The 13,672-nt window shown below is 60.5% G+C and overlaps 1 protein-coding gene across 1 annotated transcript; it reads left to right on the forward strand.

Annotated features, from left to right (window-relative positions):
- The first annotated feature begins 395 nt into the window (after window positions 1-395).
- Window positions 396-13,370, forward strand: SH3BP5L (SH3 binding domain protein 5 like). The gene is made up of 7 exons (XM_062189341.1): window positions 396-504; window positions 863-1,442; window positions 7,700-7,762; window positions 7,890-8,018; window positions 10,088-10,249; window positions 11,348-11,521; window positions 11,957-13,370. The coding sequence occupies exons 2-7, from the start codon at window positions 1,260-1,262 to the stop codon at window positions 12,422-12,424; spliced, it is 1,179 nt and encodes a 392-aa protein (XP_062045325.1). The 5' UTR covers window positions 396-504; window positions 863-1,259; the 3' UTR covers window positions 12,425-13,370.
- The last annotated feature ends 302 nt before the right edge of the window (window positions 13,371-13,672 follow it).

A 13,672-nucleotide genomic window follows, 5' to 3' on the forward strand; every position in this document is an offset into this window, starting at 1 on the left:
CAGGCCGCGGCAGCCCCCGCCACGGCACCCGGAAGTCCACGAGCTCATTTCCGGCGCCGCCCCGCCTTCCTGGGCGTTCCCACAGCCGGCGGCCCGGGGCCGTAAGGCAAGATGGCGGCGTCCGCTCCGCGGCGGCGAGCCGCCCGAAGGGCTTTATTTCAAACACTTTCCTACTCCTGATTCCTGCCACTCGCCCGGTCCTTCTCACAACCGCTCGCCTGTATCTTTATTTCACTCAGCACCGGTGGGAAATGGGCTGCACGCAGCGTAAGCTGAGACTGAGCAGCGTCCTGTACGGAAAGTACGGCGAAGGCTGGGCGGGTGCCGCACCCGGAAACCCCCATGAAGCCCCGCGGGCGGGGGCGCGGCAGGGGCGTGGTCACCCGGTGAGGCACTTCCGCTTCCGGCCGGCCCGGTCGTTTTGGTTGGGCCGGCTTGTTGTGAGCAGGGCGGGGGAAGATTGTTTGCAGCCGCGGAGTTCCGCGGCCGGGAAGGTAAACTGAGGTAAGGCTACGAAGGGAGCTTTCGCGGCGCCTACGCGGGCAGGGCTGGGGCAGGGCTTTGGGGGTGCGGAGGGGTTGCGGCGGCAGGGCGGCTCCGCAGGCTTGGGGCTAGGGGCGTGGGGCGGGGCTGGGGCGCGGGAGAGCGGGCCCCCGAGGGAGGCGTGCGGGTGTCGGTTGGGGTGAGAGGGGCTGGCGCGGGGCCGGGTCGGACCTGGAGCCCTTGGGGGCCCGGAAGGGACGTGGCGGGGGCGCAGGTGGGACTGCAGGGGTGGGACTGGGAGGCGGGAGGTCGGGAGGGGCTGGTGGCCGCGGTTCTGAGGCGGACTGGACCAGACGCCGGGCCTTTGTCTCCCCTGCAGCTCCCCAGAGACGCCCGCCCCGCGGCCTCTGCTCCGGCTCAGCCTTCTCTCCCGCCGCCGCCACAGCCTGGAGGCGCCGCCCGCCTCCACCCTCCCGAATGGTGCTCCTCTTTGCAGGCCTCGGCCCAGGATCCAGGCCCCCTGTGCCCCCTGCCTCGGAGCAGCAGCTCCGGGTCTCCCTGCGTGGACTCCCGGTGGTGAGGAGGGAAGAAGGTCCGCGCGGACGAGGCGTTAGCTCCAGCAAGCCCACCGGCAGCGTGACGTCCCGCCTCTAGGCTGCGAGGCTCTGCCTCCTGCCGCCTCTGCCATCCAGAGCCCAGCAGGCCTCAAGCTGGGGCCCTGGTCCCAGCATGGCAGTCCTGCCTTGTGCCTAGGGCTCTGCCCTCTCCCGGGCCGCATGGCAGAGTTCAGACAGGCTCCAGGGGGGCGGGAGACCCCACAGGGGGAGCTGCGGCCTGAGGCTGTGGAGGATGAAGTCCCCAGGAGCCCAGGCGCAGAGGAGCCGGGAGGAGGTGGAGGCGGTAGCGGCGAGGCCAAGTTGTCCCCCAGGGAGGAGGAAGAACTGGACCCTAGGATACAGGTGAGAAGAGGGCCAGCTTTGCAGCCTGACACCTGTGCCCCCACGTGCCGGGCAGAAGGGAAACCAAGCTTGTCAGCAGGTCCTTGGGAAGGTGTCACGTTGCGTGTCCGGAGTGCGGTGGACTGCAGAGAAAGGCCCAGCTGGGGTGCCTGCAGCGCATGGTGTTCGTGTCCCTGAAGAAGCAGAGCACCCAGTGGAAGGCAGAGGCAGAAGCACACTTCTGCGGGTGGGGGTGGGGAGGGGGCGAGGGCATGGCGTGTACTTTCCCGCAGCCAGCAGGGCTGGTGGATCAGTAACGCTGTGTGAGTCGCTGGGTGGGTGAAGAGGCAGTTTTGAGGCTAAGGGACTCTTCCCTCTTCCTGCCTTCTCGGAAGTGCTGCCCAGGGATGTTTACATCTGTGGATGGTGAGGCTTGCTGCTGCTTCAGAGGTAGCATCATGATTTGGCCTGTAAAGATTTGTATTAGTCATGGTCCATTTTGACTGCACATTCTCGCCTCTGAGGACAGTGGATCTACCAAAGGAATGCAAGAGCAGTTTTTTTGCCTTGGAGCATTCACAGTCTGGTTGGTGGGACAGACAGATCCCCGAAGAGGAGCCACCTGGCCAGCTGAGGCTGGGCTGTGGTGTCGCAGGATTGGGTGAGAGGGTCCCTGGGGCAGGTGATGATGAGGGGCTCTGGGTGGTCAAGGCCCAGAGTGCATCTCCCGGTTCTGGTGTTGTGGAAGGGACTCACCCTGTGCGGGTGAGCGGGAGCATCCTGGGCCTCTGTCAGCAGACCTGCACTGGGTTCCTCCAGTGAGTTCCAGAGAACCAGAGCTGGTGTGGGCTCGGTTCTGTGTCCGTGCTGCTAATGGAGCAGTGGCGAGCCCTCCGTCTCCAGAGTGAGTCGGTCATTTATTTTCTGTCGCGCCCTTTGGACACTGTGGGAACAGCACAGTTTCTCCAGATCTTTTCTTGGCCACTGAGGAGAGAAGTGGCAGTGCAGAAGCCTCGGGCTGAGCGTCCACAGCCTCCAGCCCCGTGGGTTGTGATTTTGGGGCAGCTCCTCGGTTTCTTCCTCTGTAGAGGGAGATCCGGCTGCTTCACCCCGTTCTCACTCTGATCTAATACAGGACCCTAATTCTTCTCTTCCCAAACCTCTTGCTTGTTCATTGGTAGAAGTTTGCACTCAGCTCTTTGGGGAAGAACTGTTTCCGGGGAGGAGGCTGTGTGGTGCACCTGTCGAGGCTCCCTGCAGCGTTTGTGGCCTGCCTCACCACAGGGCAGTCTGCAGGGCGGGGCCCGGGGTCTCTGCTCTCTGCTCCTTGTCTGCTTTTCTAGCGGCTGCTTAGGCAAACGGAAGAGAAGGAAGAGATGTACAGTGCGCTGTCCAAAAAGGTAGCCGCCAGCCGCGTGTGGCCACGTGAATACAATCAATTGAAATTAGATGCGATCCCCTGCACAGTGCTGACAGGGCCGTCCTCAGTGCAGAAGTGGGACGGTCTGGCATCTGACGGCTCTGCCGGGTGCGGGCTGCCAGTTGCTGGTGCCATTCTCTCCAGCTGACCTCGCGGCCTTGTGTGGAGTTTGGGGGTGGCCTGGGGAGGAAAGGCCTTTTTGCAGCCTTGCTCGTTCAGTGACACAGGCGTGGCGAGAGGGCTGCACCCTCCACAGCTCCCTGCCCAGAGAAGAGGCAGCCGGTGCCAGGGACGCCCTCTGTGGAGGAGCGGTGGCATTTCACTTTCCTGTGTTGGACTCCCGGTCGACACCGAGATGAGGGTGTGTGAGGTCCACTGGTGCTGACAGTGCCCCAGACTACATTGCCCTGGTAATGCTGCTCAGCGCTGTCCAGGTATCGGTGTATTTAGTGGGCCCCACCCACGAACCCATCACAGGGAAACTAAAACCCCCTCTCCTGAGTTCCACACGAGGATGCGTGGTCTGGGCAGGGTGAGGAGTGGTCCCGTGAGCAGTCAGGGTGGAGCCCCCTGGGTCAAGGGCATTCCGAAGGTGGGGGCTGGCTGCGATATTTTCTGAAGCTGCCAGAAATGGCTGCCCTTAGGGTCAGACTCCTGAACTCCTCGCAGGCAAGAGCTCATCCTCCCGTGTCTACCGGGAGGCCTCTCGGAGTGGCTGGGAGACCACTGGCCCCTGGCTGCAGGCTGGTGTCCTCGAGGGGAGGTTACAGGCTGTGTCTCTGTGCTGTCCACCTCACTGGGGAGGTCTCCGTGTCCTGCACACTGCTCCTTGGCTTCCTGAGAGAGGGTGCCGGTGGCAACGGGGAGAGGAGGGTGGTGCTGGCGTGGGCCTCGGGCTGCTCCCCTTCGTGGTGGGCATGCTCTCCTTGGCTGTGTGGATGCACGCGCTCAGCCGCTTGTCTCCCTTCTACAAGGGACGGTGCAGGGGTCTGTGCTGGTGCAGCACTGTTGGTGACAGGACAGTCACCCCAGCCTCATCGGCCTGAGCCTCTCGATGGCTGCAGTAGGTGGGGCCTTGAGCTCCGTGGCCTGGCAGCCACGGAAGGCCCTGGTGTGCCCCGGGAAGGTCGCCCTCCCCGCTGGCTGCTGGCTGCTGGCTCACCCCTGACTGGTGCACGCTGACTCAGACTCTGTCCTCTCTGAACTCCACTGTAGCGGGGCCACGAGTCCCTCGTAGAGCATGCCCCACGGAGTGTGCTGCTCCAGGTGGTGCCCCGCCTGCGCGGTGGCTTCCCCTCGCCCTGCCCTGGGAGTGCTGCAGCCTGGAGCCCCCTCCCCTGCTGCCCTGGCCCTTGGATTCCTCTGTCCCCGGGCGACCCCTGTGCAGAGCTCCACAGACAGCTGCTCTTCCTTGCTGGGGATGCCGTCGGGGTGCTGGTTCCTGTGGAAGGATCATGCCTGCTCCCGCTGTCGGCTACCTTGTTCTTTTCCAGGGAGGACAGCTTAGGCTGAGACATTCGTGACCTGGGGTTGAGAACTGGAGGCACTTTGGGCCATGGAAATGAGCGGGCCCTGACCTTCGGAGCTCGTTTTGCTGATGAGAACGCAGCTGTAGCCTCTCCACTCCCTGTTTCCCCTGCGGTCAGTGTGTGCCCGTTCCCGAGGCCTGTCCGTTTCCAGCACTCCTCTCCCAAGGGGTCCGTCCTGGGACAGCCTCAGTTCCAGCAGGTTGGTCACAGTGTCAGAAAAGTGAGACCAGACACTCACCACTTGCCAGCACCGTTGTAAGTGAGTGGATTGGAAAAGTATTCCAGGCAGGGCTGCTGGAGGGACCGGTCACCTCCTCTCTCACAGAGCCCGACACCCAGGCCTGAGCTGCACTGCTGCAGCTGGGCCTACCCCTGATGGGAGTTGCCTTTTTGAGGGCCCTATGGAGTGAGCTCATCAGCTGATGTGATGTGTGGTGGTGTCGGCGCTGCCTCTAGACCTCCTCTGGGGTCTATGGAGTGAGCCCGTCAGCTGATGTGATGTGTGGTGGTGTCGGCGCCGCCCCCAGACCTCCTCTGGGGTCTATGGAGTGAGCCCGTCAGCTGATGTGATGTGTGGTGGTGTCGGCGCCGCCCCCAGACCTCCTCTGGGGTCTATGGAGTGAGCCCGTCAGCTGATGTGATGTGTGGTGGTGTTGGCACTGCCTCTAGACCTCCTCTGGGGTCTATGGAGTGAGCTCATCAGCTGATGTGGGGTGTGGTGGTGTCGGTGCCGCCCCCAGACCTCCTCTGGGGTCAGCTGATATGATGTGTCGTGGTGTTGGCGCCACCCTCAGACCTCCTCTGGGGTCTTTGAGCTTTGTGGGCTTCCGTGGTTCAGAGAGGTTTGCTGTCATTCTGTGGACCGAGTTGTGTGACTAATCTGGCTTCCCGCCCACACCTCCCGCTCCCCCATCATCCAGTACAGGAGCCACTGTCCAAGCTGAGATGGAAGCTGAGGGCATGTGTTCTGTTGCTGCTGTTTTAAGATTTATTTATTTGAAAGGCACAGAGAGTGAGGGTCGTAACAGATCTTCCATCCACTGGCTCACTCCCCAGATGGCTCCAACAGCTAGAGTTGGGTCAGGCAGAAGCCAAGAACTAGGAACTCCCTTGGGATCTCATGGGCGTGGCAGGGGCCCAAGCCGTTGGGCCATCTTGTCCTGCGTTCGCAGTTGAATTAGCGGGGAGCTGGATCAGAAGTGGAGCAACCAGGACTCTAACCAGTGCTCTGATAGGGAATGCTGGCTTCACAGGCGGTGACGTAACCCACTGAACCACAGTGCTGGGCCCTGCATGTGGGTTTTGACTTACTTTTTTAAACAAGTGAAAGCATGGTTGATAGTATTATTTTATGCTTACTATACACTGAGATGATAATCCTGTGGATATGTATTAGGTTAAATGAAACATATTGTTGTGATCTCACCTGTTTTCTACTTTGAGAAATGGCTGCTAGGAAACTGAATGTGGCCGGAGTGACTCAGGGTGTCCTGTTGGGCAGCCGGCTGGAAAGCATCCTGAGCAAAACCTCAGCTGCCCCTCCGGAAGACGTTTCCCAGCCTCACTCCTGGTTCCCTTAGCGATCAACACCTTTTCCTGCAAGGGTGCTGGCTCGTGGCCTGTGTTCTTGCTGACTCAAGGCGGAGCTGGGGATTTAGAAAGGAAAGAACTGAACGGGATCGCCAGAGCCTACCCAGCCCCTCTGCAGCTGGCTAGAGAGCCGAGGGAGCCAGGTGGGGGCCCAGGTCACCGCTGCGTGAATGGGACAGGATGGTGGTCGGTCATGTCTGGACAGCAGGCTGCGGTGCTTGGAGAGGGTTCTGTAGCTGAGTGCCAGGCATCTCTGGGGCATCACCCTCGGCACAGGGCGGCCTTGTTCCTCTGAGTGTCCTCAGCTCACCAGCAGCTCTGGGAACTCAGGTGTTTCCCGGGGGGGGGGGGGGGGGGGGGAGGATAACTTGAGGCCAGCATACCCCACCTCCCCCTAGCTCTCTGACTTCAAGGAAGTCAGACCAGCCTGGTAACTTCTCCCTGAGCCCCTCCCTTCTCCCCGGGGATCTGCAGTGTCAGGGCCTGGGGTCGCCATCACACACAGCTCAAGTAGGCCCAGAGGCCCTTTGGGGCCTGTGCTGTTCTTGGTCTTGCTCTGATGTCCGCCAGACCTTGGGATTCTGTGTCCTGCGTGTCCGTGGTGTCTGCTCTCTCCCAGCTGGAATACTGCAGGCAACCTCCGCTTCTGTTCCCCAGCCCCCCTGGGCTTTCCTTTCCTAGGCCTGCTGTCTGCCTGTACCATGGCCTGTGTGGCACCTGTGCCGTTGAGAAAGGCTGTTGTCTCCTCCCCAGCCTGCTGGTCTCGCCTGCCAGCTTGTCTGCATCCCTTCCCCGGTACTTCTGTGAACCTCTGTCGAGTCCTGGCTGGGAGGCAGGCGCTCTAGGCTGCTGCTGCCCAGAGGGCGCCCGCCCCCCCCACACCCTTCATGCACTAAGAGGGCTTGCTGCCTTCAGGCTGGGCTTCCTTAGGGTCCCTGCCTTGTGCCCTCTCGGTGTCAGAGTCCAAGAGCTGATAAGTGTGCAAGCAACGTGGATTGAGGGAGGGGCTCTGCTCTGGGCGGGAGGAAGTGGGAGGAAGTGGTGCCATCTGATAGAGAGCAGGAGAGCTCAGAGCTCATGGCCATTGCATTGTGTGCATAATAGTGTTGCAGGGGCCTGTGCTGTGGCTCAGCAGGTAAAGCTGCCGCCTGCAGTGCCAGCGTTCCATATGGGTACTGGATCGAGTCCCAGCTGCTTCTCTTCCGATCCAGCTCTCTGCTATGGCCTGGGAAAGCAGTAGAAGATGGGCCAAGTGCTTGGGCCCCTGTGCCCGCGTGGGAGACCCAGAAGAGGCTCCTGGCTTCTGGCTTCGGATTGGTGCAACTCCAGCCATTTTGGCAACTGGGGAGTGAACCAGTAGATGGAAGACCTATCTCTGTCTCTCTCTCTCTCTCTCTCTCTCTCCCCCGCTCTCTTCCCCCTCCCTCCCTCTCTCTCTCTGCCTCTGCCTCTCTGTAGTTCTGCCTTTCAAATAAATAAATAAATCTTTAAAAAAAAGTAGTTTGCATTTTCCAACCCTTGATTTCCTTATCCCTGAAATGGGAAAAAGTGGGTGTTTACCCCTGATGCGAGGTGGAACTGTGAGGATTCCAGGAAGTTGTGTGTTGGATCTCTGACGAGGCATTCCACATCTCCCTCCCGTCAGCCTCTGCCCTTTCTTGCAGCTGGGTATCCTGTCTGCCATTGGCCAGGCTGTGCAGTTTCCCCAGAACTAACTCCTCCTCTCCTCTCCATGGCAGGAAGAGCTGGAGCATCTGAACCAGGCCAGCGAGGAGATCAACCAGGTGGAGCTGCAGCTGGATGTGAGTGTTCTTGGGACTGTCTCTCCTGTCCCTCCCACATCGAGACAGTGGTGGGCGGGGGCATGGCTGAGACACAGGAGGGGCCGGGACCCACACCTGCCTTCCCTCCACCCTGTCCCGTTGCCAGGAGGCCAGGACCACGTATCGGAGGATCCTGCAGGAGTCGGCAAGGAAGCTCAACGCTCAGGGCTCCCAGCTCGGGAGCTGCATTGAGAAGGCCCGGCCCTACTACGAGGCCCGGCGGCTGGCTAAAGAGGTATGGCCTCTGAGCTGCACACAGAGCCTGGCCTCAGACCCTTCATGTCTGTCGGGCTGTGGCACGGGGTTCCAGACCTGCATGCAGAGTGCCCTGCAGGCCTGGCTCTGCTCTGAGCCAGCTCTGCAGGCTGGGAGGTTCCTGTATCACCACAGGCCCGGAGTCACGTTCTAGGAAGTGATGGGGCGTGCTCAAGGCTCGGCTTCCTGATGATGCTTGAGAGTCTTGTGTGTGTGTGAGGAACCAGGCTCCATGGTGTATCTGATTCCCAGATGTTGCTCTGACATCCTACTGTCTTCATCTTGTCTTGTCCTTTGTTACTTCCCTGTGGGCCATGTCTGTTTCTGCAGCATTTTTTTGCTCATGCCTCACCTCTACACAAATCATTTGTGTTCCCCATCGGAAGGCTATAACAAGAAGAAAAACAAAATTGCTTCTAATCCTACCCTGCACATTTCAAGCCTTGTGAACTGGAACTTGGTTTAATCTGCGGAGTGAGTGACAGGCACAGGGATGGCTGCCTTGAGGTTTACTCCCCAGGAAGGGACCCGCTGTGCTTCGCTTGGCCACATGGGGGCGCACCTGGGTCAGTCAGGGACAGCAGCCAAGAAGGAAGCTTGGCTCAGAGCCTCAACTGTGGGGTGGGGAAGGCAGACTTTGAACTGTAGGGTTGGCCGGTTCGGATGACCGGGGTGGGGGCTATAGGGGCGGGATCTGCTGTCCGTTTCCTGACCCTGGGGTGGGGGCTCTAGGGGCGATCTGCTGTCCGTTTCCTGACCCGGGGTGGTGTAGGGCCTGGGAGGTACGGCTTGGTGTGAGCCAGGTAACTGCGGGGTGGGGAAGGCAGACTTTGAAATATAGGGTTGGCTGGTTTGGATGACCGGGGTGGGGGCTCTAGGGGCGATCTGCTGTCCGTTTCCTGACCTGGGGTGGTGTAGGGCCTGGGAGGTACGGCTTGGTGTGAGCCAGGTAAAGGAAGTGCTGGGGAGTCTGGGCCGTGGTCAGGTCAGACTGCCTGTGGAAGATGGAGTTACTGGGGGTTCAGTCCAGGAAGTGATCAGCCCTGCCGGAAGCAGTCCCTCTGGCCATGGAGGCCTCCCTGGTGTCACAGCATCATTAAATAGAGAAAATTTAAAGAAAGTTAATACAGCAAAGATAACCATTTAGTAGGTCATTTTAGCATATATCCTGCCAGAATGGCTCCATGTAAGTAGACACCCATGCTGTTGGCTGACGAGCAGCTCCCCCTGCTCGGTGCACTGTTGCTCGTGTGGCTGGTTCCTGTAGTAGAAGCTTATTTGGGTTTGTATCTAGGTTTCTGCTTGGTTGGTATAGGTTGAATACCCCTTGTCTGAATGCTTGGGACCAGAGCTGTTTTTGATTTTTTTTTTTTAACTTTTTTATTTTGGAATGTTCATGAGCTATCTTGGGGAGGGGACCTGAGTCTGAACACAGAATTCATTTCTGTTTTCTGTTTCTACACCTTACTCACGCAGCCTGAAGGTAGCTTCAGGCTATATTCTCCATAATTCCATGCACGAAACAGAAATGAATGGAATTATCTGCTGGGGCATCCTGCTGGTTCTCGCAGTCTTGGAGCTGGGAGCATTTCCGAGTTCAGGTGTTTGGATTTCAGACGTGTGGCTTTGTTGAATGTTGCTGACACTTGTCTGGCTGTGGAGTTGACGGCCCCAGGGGCACACTTGCTGTGAGAGCAGGCCCACGGTGCTAATCACCTTTCAGCTGCATGTGGTCTGGCTCCCCTTGTCCTCCCTGGGCAGAAGGGAGCAGCCTCTGAGAGCTGGGCTTCACCCTGCAGTGAACGTGGTGTCTGTCTTTATTTATCCTGTCTGTCTCTCTGCCTACTTCTCCTGGCCCACACCCTTGTGACGTGTCCTTTGATGGTGGTCTGCCTGGTGGCATTCATCCTGAACACAGTTTGGGAAACAAAGCTAATGTTGCCAGCTGGCCTTCCTCTCTGCCTTGTCCTTACCCCCTTGAAGGGTGGCTGTGGGTGGCGGGACTCCCCCCCTGCCCCGGCTCCGTGTCCTGACGGCTGGTGCCTGCAGGCTCAGCAGGAGACGCAGAAGGCAGCGTTGCGGTACGAACGGGCTGTGAGCATGCACAATGCTGCTCGGGAGATGGTGTTCGTGGCTGAGCAGGGAGTCATGGCCGACAAGAACCGACTGGACCCCACGTGGCAGGAGATGCTCAACCATGCCACCTGCAAGGTAAGGCTGGCCCTGCACAGGCCCTAACCCTTGTGTTCCATTCATTCCCTTCCTCACCTCGGCTGTTCACTCGTCCCCTGTTCCCCAACCCTCCTCCCCTTCACTTTGACTCAGTTTTAGGCCGACGCATTCTTAGCCCTCTACCCTGTTTGGCTCTGATGCCTCCCACAGTCCAGTCCCTCTGCCTTTGAGTGCCATCTTGGGCACCACTCGTGCCTGGGCTGCGGGGGTGGGACCAGGCCACACAGTTGATCCCTGGTGGGCACCCTGGGCTCAGCATTCTTAGCTGTCAAGATACCTTGACTTCTTAAGTACAGTTTCTGTCTCACTGAGAAGCTTTGGAAAGAGGACCCGGGAGGTGGGGAGCAGCAGGGTCTCTGGCAGTGGCTCCTCCTGCCACCTTTGGCTTGTGTGGGGCGAGTGACTGCTCCTGGCCACGTGTCCTGCATTTCTCTGCATGCTGCACGCACAGAGCAGCCACTGCTCCTGGGGTCCCTGCAGGCTGGAGCGCAGCAGGTCGGAGGAGGCATTGAAGGGGGGCTCTGGTGCAGGTTTGCCCAGAGTGTGGTGCAGTCAGCTGCCCCATAGACAAGGTGGCAGGTCATCACTTGCTCCCTTGCTCAGGTGTGGCTCTGGACTGCACAGGTAAGGTGTGAGAACCCAGTACACAGCTGTGACTTCTCATACAGGGACTCCTGCTGTCCTTGAACCCTAACTGCTGGCACTGAGGTCACCCCCAGGATGTTGGTGGCTGTGATGTGCAAGGTGTTGAGGGTAGAGTGGGTGCGAGCGCCATTCCAAGGCAGCAGCAAAGCTGGGGAGAGGTGTGGGATTGTGCCGGCGACACCTGGCAGAGCCCAGGGAGGAGGTGGCTACCACACCATGTACCCAAGACCTGGTCCTTGAAGGTCACCAGGTCTCCTGCAGATCCCAAAGAGAAGGAAGGAAACTCCACTGAGGCTCACCACCCCAGCATTCCTGTGTCCTGGGGTTGCAAAGGACGTTCCTGTCAGGTTCCCTGAGGCGCCCCTAGATCGGCACCTGACCAGAAGCATGGGTCCCTGCTCAGTGATGTGTGTCCTCTGCCCCCTGGGCCAGGTGAATGAGGCAGAGGAGGAGCGGCTTCGAGGTGAGCGAGAGCATCAGCGGGTGACACGGCTGTGCCAGCAGGCGGAGGCTCGGGTCCAAGCCCTACAGAAGACCCTCCGGCGAGCCATCGGCAAGAGCCGCCCCTACTTCGAGCTCAAGGCCCAATTCAGCCAGATCCTGGAGGTAGCTGAGTGGGAGGCAGTAGAGGGAAGGGAAGCCAGGCATGTGTGGGAAGTGAGGGCGGGTGGAGGGGCCGCTGGTGTGCCCCTCTGGGCCATCCTGGTGGGGTGGGCAGGGCAAGGCCAGGGACACCTGTGCTCAGGCTGACCCTGCAGGCGTGGAGGCCAGACCAGGGCTCGTGCTTGTGGAATATGCTTGCAGAAGGGAGACAAGCAAGCTACAGTGGGACTAGGTGGGACCAGGGGATGGGGAATAGCAGCTGCCCTAGATGGTTGAAGCCTTGGCAGAAGTCTCTGGAAGGTGGGACTGAGGTCAGAAGTTGGCTGGACTGTGGCCAAGGACAGCATGGGGAGCCAGGGTGGTGGTGAGGTGTTGCAGGCCTGTGGGGATACTCGGGGAGAGGTGGCCACAGATCACGCCCTGCCTCGCTCTCTGCAGGAGCACAAGGCCAAGGTGACAGAGCTGGAGCAGCAGGTGGCCCAGGCTAAGACCCGCTACTCGGTGGCCCTACGCAATCTGGAGCAGATCAGCGAGCAGATTCATGCGCGCCGCCGGGGCCTGCCTCTCCACCCACCTGGCCCACGGCGCTCCTCCCCTGTGGGGGCAGAGGCTGGGCCTGAGAGCGTCGAGGACGGGGACAGCGGGATCGAGGGGGCTGAGGGTGGGGGGCTGGAGGAGGGCAGCAGCCTGGGGCCCGGCCCAGGCCCTGACACGGACACACTGAGCCTGCTGAGCCTGCGCACTGTGGCCTCTGACCTGCAGAAGTGCGACTCCGTGGAGCATTTGCGAGGCCTCTCGGACCATGCCAGCCTGGATGGCCAAGAGCTGGGACCCCGGAGTGGGGGCCGCCGGGGCAGCGACGGGGGAGTTCGTGGGGGGCGCCACCAGCGCAGCATCAGCCTGTAGCGTCTTGTGGCCAGAATGCAGGCTGGACTCTCCCCCCAGGGGCTGATGGAGGCCCGCAAGCTTCTCCTCCCTCTCTGGGGCCCTGTGTTCCCTGAGGTCTCCTTTCCCAGGTCCCTCAGGAGGCAGCTGTACAATGCCTCACCCATCCTGCTGGCTCCTGGAGTCCATCTGACACCATTGCTCTCCCATTCTGGCTTCCCTCTCTCCCTCCATCTGCCTGGTGTCTCTTTCAGGGAGCATGGTCTAGGAGGCCCAGGAGCGGGCAGAAGAGATGGGTGCGGGGCAGAGTGGAGAACCAGATGTCACAGCTGTGGTCCCTGCCCAGCCGTGTGTAAGCGTGAGGTGTGTGCACCTCTGGAAGGCCCTCTGTCCATGCTCCCCCTGCTGACCTGGAGCAGAGCCAGGCCCACACCAGCACAGGGAGGGTTCCCAGCTCCTCAGGGGCTGGCAGGTCCCTATGGGGCAGGGTGTGGTGAGGACAGAGGCTGTGGCCTGCCATCACTCTGGCTATGGGGCTGCATTTGCCTTTCTTGGGTAGAGGAGCTGAGCCGCAGCTCCAGTCTCCTGCAGGGCGCGTCAGGGAATTTGGTGCTCAACTGCTCTGCCTTGCTCTTCCCCAACCACACCTGCTCCAGGGTCCTGGAGTGGGGTGCTCAGGTAGGCTGCCAAGCCTCTTGTGTCCCCTGCTGCGGGGGCGGGGTGGGCTGGACTGTGGGGCTCAACCCTGCTCAGGGAGCTCTTCAGGTGCCCAGTGTGGCTCCAGGGGAGCCAGCAGGATCTGGGTGCCTTGGGAGAGCCAGTGTAGGGGAAGCCGTGGGCCCTGCTCGGTTGCAGCTGTCTCCTTGTGGGAAGACGGTGGTCACGATGAGAGCCTCAGGGTTTGAGGTGGCCGTGGAGGGGAGCAGGGAGGGAGGACCTGGCTGTGTGTGGGGGGGATGGTCTGCCCTGGTTTTATTTAAATAAAATAGTTTCTGTAACAGGAATGCTTACTGTCCCTGTTGGGGGAAAGAGGAGAAGGAGGCAAAGATGAAGAGGTGGGCAGGGAGAGAAGAGCAGGCTGAAATGGGGGCTCTCCATGGAGAGGGGCCAAGGGAGGGTGAGGACCAGATGGAGCCGGCCAGGCCGTGTGAGGGGTGTTAGAGGGCCCCACAGGCAGGTGGAGATGCCGAGGGGTCAGTGCTCCTGGAGTGTGCTGTGGGAGGCACTGGCTGCTGGGGGCGGAGAGTTTGGGGGCTGAGGCACCTGTAG

The sequence above is a fragment of the Lepus europaeus genome, chromosome 4, assembly GCF_033115175.1.
Source record: "Lepus europaeus isolate LE1 chromosome 4, mLepTim1.pri, whole genome shotgun sequence".
NCBI lineage: Eukaryota > Metazoa > Chordata > Mammalia > Lagomorpha > Leporidae > Lepus > Lepus europaeus.

What these genes read in the sequence shown, in the direction of transcription:
- SH3BP5L (XM_062189341.1), top strand. Translation starts at nt 1,260, where the DNA reads ATGGCAGAGTTCAGACAGGCTCCAGGGGGGCGGGAGACCCCACAGGGG. An exon ending in TCAACCATGCCACCTGCAAG is followed by an intron (nt 10,250 to 11,347) that starts GTAAGGCTGGCC and finishes CCCCTGGGCCAG; the next exon opens with GTGAATGAGGCAGAGGAGGA. An exon ending in AATTCAGCCAGATCCTGGAG is followed by an intron (nt 11,522 to 11,956) that starts GTAGCTGAGTGG and finishes CGCTCTCTGCAG; the next exon opens with GAGCACAAGGCCAAGGTGAC.